The sequence below is a fragment of the Myotis davidii genome, unplaced genomic scaffold, assembly GCF_000327345.1.
Source record: "Myotis davidii unplaced genomic scaffold, ASM32734v1 scaffold370, whole genome shotgun sequence".
NCBI classification, from domain to species: Eukaryota; Metazoa; Chordata; class Mammalia; order Chiroptera; family Vespertilionidae; genus Myotis; species Myotis davidii.
Window position 1 is genome coordinate 15,519,525 of NW_006288615.1, and position 5,164 is coordinate 15,524,688.

Below are 5,164 nucleotides of genomic sequence, written 5' to 3' on the forward strand. Positions count from 1 at the left end.
GGATCACATGTGTTGGTGGGGGTTTGTTTTTATCGCTGTGCTTTTTCTGTGTGTATTAGTCCGCTAGGGCCGCTATAACAAAGCCACAAACTGGGTGGCTCAAACAACAGAGATACATTGTCTCGCAGTTCTTGAAGCCAAAGTCCAAAGTCAAGGTGTCGATAGGATGGGTTTCTTCTGCTTCAGCTCTCCCTCCTTTGCTTACAGTTGCCCGTTTGCATGTTCACATGGCATTCTTCATGAATATGTATCCATCTTCAAACGCACCCACCCCCCTTTTTTTTAATTGGCCACCTTTGCCTCTTCAGGCAAACCTGTGCTTTTTTTTTTTAATATATTTTTATTGATTTAAGAGAGGAAGGGAGAGGGAGAGAGAGAAATATCAATGCTGAGAGGGAATCATGATTGGCTGCCTCCTGCACGCCCCCTACTGGGGTTTGAGCCCGCAACCCAGGCATCTGCCCTTGACTGGAATTGAACCCGGCACCCTTCAGTCCGCAGTCTAATGCTCTAGCCACTGAGCCAAACCAGGTAGGGCCAAACCCGCCCTTCTTAAAAGGACATCACTTGCATCTAGTGGGGCCTACCTAGTGACCTCATTTCACGTAATTACCTCTGTAAAGACCCTCTCTCCTAATAAGGTCATATTCTGAGGTACCAGGGGTTAGGACTTTAACACTGAATTTTGGGGAGATGTAATTTGATCCATAACATTGTGTTATCTGAAGTTGCCTCATTGGGCATATATTACTTTTATACTATAGGAAGAATTATACTTGTAAAAAATGATGCTGCCTTCTTGAGGAAAATGTTCAAATTGTGTCATTCTCCTTTCGTGGGGTGGGCAGATGTGGCATGATAGATCTGCCACCACCTAGCAGTGAGACTTGGAGGTACCGCTGCTTTCCCACCTGTAAAATGGGGTCAATGACCACACTTACGTCCCAGGACTTTTGTGAGGACTGAACCGTCATTATCAGTAACCTGCTTATGACTGTGCCCACATGTAGCCAATCAGTGCAAGTGTTAGCTGGTGTTGTTAGCTGAAGTGAAGGCTGAATTCTGAATCAAACCTTTCTTACCATAGCACAGTTTCTGTCGCTATCTAAATGATCATGCCCACCAGAGCTCTTGATAACCCTAGATTGTTTTAAAAAGGTGTTTAGCTTTCTCATCAGCGAAAAGTTTTCATTTCTAGCAATGGGTGGATTACAACCTAAAATGGAATCCAGATGACTATGGCGGCGTGAAAAAGATTCACATTCCCTCCGAAAAGATCTGGCGCCCAGACTTGGTTCTCTATAACAAGTAAGCAGGACAGACGGCTGGGCGGGGAGGGGCATTCCCGGGGTGGGGAGCCAATGCCCTAACAGAAGGCCACCTCTCGGTGTGCTTCAGGAACCCAGAGCCAAGCTGGCATGCTAGGGGCCATATGGCGTCTCATGTTATGAAGGGAAACAATTATCCGAATCAAATTGAATCAGGGCTGTGGGTGAGGGACATTTCATCCCTGAGAGCTCCTGCAGGGTGCGTGGCAACTATCCAAGGGACCCAAACCTCCTATAATTGAGTTCCTTGGAATTAAATGTCCTTCCTACCAATTGGTCTGGACCTCCTGAAGCTGTTGTTCATCATACTCTCGTGGCATCCCAAGATGCCATGCAGCTGATGGCCCAGGGAGCCCATGTGGCCCACCCATAGGCTCTGTGACAGACCACATGCCATGAAATTAAATGTGATTCAAGGCACTCTGCTTTCATGACATGCTCATTATCACACCCTCATTGGCCAGGGAATGTGCATTCAAAGTGCATCGGTCCCAGGCAGAGCACACAGCACTGGCCTGGAGGATTTGCACCTGATTCCACGGCATGTTTGGGGCCAGAGGCTGTGTGTGCTGCAGACTTACCAGGGAAGGTGGCCACTGCTAGTGAGTGGAAATGATACCCTGTATGGCCGACCACCCCTACTTCGATGTTCTCGCTGCATATTTTCCAGTTGTAACTGGGATTTGAGCTTTTCCAGTTATAATCTGGGATCCAGATTATACAACCATTTGTGTGAACTTTTCAGACAAGTGTCCTCATTGGGCAAAGTGTCTTGTGCTGGTTAAGTTTCTCTTCCAGTAAGAATGTGAGCGAGGTGATGCACTGCTCTGGTCCTGTTAACAAGCCTGTTCAGGGACACCTGTTAGGGGAAGAACCCTGTCACCTGAGGGAGAGACTCAGGAGGTCCTGTGGCCTCTGCTCCTTGGAAAGGCCCAATAGTGCAGTTCTCTGGAGAGAGCCCACCTCCATCCCGAGGAAAATTCAACGGAAGAAAAACCTCCTGATTCATGTCCCTGAGAGTCATCAAGGCAGACCCACCACCTGTGTACACCCGCGCCCTGCCCTTGGCCAAGGCCTGGACACAGGCTGTTTGCAGGACAAGCGGACTGCTCACAAAACAAGGCCTGCAGAAGTGGCCTTTTGTTATTTCTAATCTCTACCATGTTGGATATTTTTGAACAAGAAATTAGTGCCAATATTTGAAAATATCACGTCAAAACCCAGGCTTTTAGCATCTCTAGAAAACTCCAACATTCAAGAATATGGAAACTTTGTGTTTAAAAATGTAGATTTTTAGCTTCTAAAGAAAAATCTAAATATCTGGCCACACTGGGACTTTTCTCCCATCGGGACAGCACAGGCAGAGCTGAGTGGCACCTTCGTCAGAGGCAAGAGAGGCTATCCCTTCACTCAGCCTCCCCCTCCCTCCTTCCTCGCCTGTCTGGCTCTGGAGGCATCTGAGTGTGTGATCCCACCCCACTGAGTCCTAAATAGTTCTCAGAAAGGTATTGGACACCTTCCTTAGCCTGCTTGTCACAGTAATGAGCCACTGGATGTGTTCTTACTTAAAACTAGAGGCCTGGTGCACGAATTGGTTCACGGGTGGGGGGCCTGGCCATGATCGGGGTCAATGGGGGTGCTGGCTGGCCAGGGGGGGACTATAGGAAGTTGCCCCCCCCAATTGGAGCCAATTTGCGGCGGGGGGGGGGGGGGCAGCCTGCCATGAGAGGTTGGCTGTGGGAATGCACTTATCACCAGGGGGCAGTTCCTGCATTGAGTGTCTGCCCCCTGGTGGTCAGTGTGCATCATAGCAACCAGTCGACCGATCATTCGGTCTTTCAGTCGCTTAGGCTTTTATATGTATAGATTCCTAGGTTTTCCCCAGTTAACTTTCCAAGTATAGAGGGAGGGGGTAGATGGAGATGATTACCAATACTAGAAAGCACTGAGAAGAAAAAGATCTGGGATGCAGTGGGTCAGTGCTACCTGATATTTCTTTAAAACTAGATTCCCAGACTCCTCCCCAGGTAATCTGATTCATGCCTTGATGGTGCTCAGGAATCTGTCTTTTAACATGCACCCCAGAGATTCTTGTTACCAGTCAAATTTGGGAAACACTGACACGGACAAGAAGCGACACTGCCTGAAAGACAGCTTCTATAATTAACGCCTGAGTAATTAACTGCTGTCTCCCCTTTTGTCCCACCGTAGTGCAGATGGTGACTTTGCCATCGTCAAGTTCACCAAAGTGCTCCTGGACTACACGGGCCACGTCACGTGGACACCCCCGGCCATCTTCAAAAGCTACTGTGAGATCATCGTCACCCACTTTCCCTTCGACGAGCAGAACTGCAGCATGAAGCTGGGCACCTGGACCTACGATGGCTCCGTGGTGGCCATCAACCCGGTAGGTGGGGACCTTGCGCCCTGAGGTTGGGTTCAGGAAACATGATTCAGGTCTTCGGCTCTCCCCTCGTGATCAGAGGCTCTCGGCACCACTGAGAGCCTGGGGACCATCTAGTTGGATGGCTCTCAATTGGTTGGTTAAGTTCTTGATGTGCTGCCTGTGAGAGTCACCTGGACGCCAAAATGAAGTCCCAAGAATATGTGTCTAATCCGTCTGGGATGGGGCTTAGGGCACCAATATGTTTTCAAGCTCCTAGGTGACTTGAATGTATAACCAACATGGAGAATTCCAGTAGCTCCAACACCCTCATTTGATAAGAAAGGAACCTGAGACCTAAAAGTGGGAGTGACCCAGAGCCCCACCTGGGTATGTACCAGCGCTGGGATCCTCGGGGCGACGTGGCTGGGTTTTCAGTTTGATTTCATCTTCTCAGGAAAGCGACAAGCCAGACCTGAGCAACTTCATGGAGAGCGGCGAGTGGGTGATCAAGGAGTCCCGGGGCTGGAAGCACTGGGTGTTCTACGCCTGCTGCCCCTCCACCCCCTACCTGGACATCACCTACCACTTCGTCATGCAGCGCCTGCCCCTCTACTTCATCGTCAACGTCATCATTCCCTGCCTGCTCTTCTCCTTCCTGACCGGCCTGGTGTTCTACCTGCCCACAGACTCAGGTGGGTGCCGTTGCCATGGCTGTGGCTGCTGATGCTAACAGATCTTGTGCTGCTGTTTCAGGAAAAGCCAGAAATAATTATAGGCTAATAAACAAATACAGGCAGACAGACTCAAATCATCATCCCTTGAAGGGCACGCTGACCGAGCAGCCATGTATAGTGGTGAGAGAGTTGAATGAGACCTTGAAGATGCACATACATAGCTCAGTCTACTTAGAGGAAATAATCACCAATACCTACTTGTTGAATACCTACTGTGTGCTGGGTAAGGCGTGGATCACAGACATACCTCATGCCATTTCCCCTGGGCAGTCACTTGCTCTACACTGACCAATCAGGTCTTGCCTCTGTTGCCACTGCTGGCCACTCGAAAATAGCTTTTGCCAATCTTTTCCCAGATGGCAGTGTCTTTGTGCACTAGACTGTACTCCCCAAGAGGCAGTGCTTTCTCACCTGTCAGCTCCCACAGCTCACCTCCCACTGAGTCAGCACATCTCACCAAACAACAGCAATGAACAGAAAACAGGAACGGGGTCTCTATACATCTGCCAGCAGGTCCCTAATCATAAGGAATTTATGACTGACAAGTGTGTGTGTGGGGGGGGGCGATGGTACAGACAGTCCTCAAACTTATGACAAGTCAAATTTTATCAAAATTATAAGAAAAAAAAACTCACAAAAGTCTAAATCCAACTTTCCAACAAGGAAAAAAAAGACTATGCATTCATTCATTCAACATACAGTACTGGTTGAACAAC

The 5,164-nt window shown here is 48.9% G+C and overlaps 1 protein-coding gene across 1 annotated transcript in view; it reads left to right on the plus strand.

Moving 5' to 3' along the window:
• Positions 1-5,164, plus strand: part of CHRNA1 (cholinergic receptor nicotinic alpha 1 subunit) — an 18,064-nt gene that overhangs the window by 6,693 nt on the left and 6,207 nt on the right. Inside the window, exons 4-6 of the mRNA XM_006760599.2 lie at positions 1,199-1,308; positions 3,540-3,735; positions 4,169-4,406. Coding sequence (XP_006760662.1) covers positions 1,199-1,308; positions 3,540-3,735; positions 4,169-4,406 — 544 coding nt within the window. The remainder of the gene's footprint in view (positions 1-1,198; positions 1,309-3,539; positions 3,736-4,168; positions 4,407-5,164) is intronic.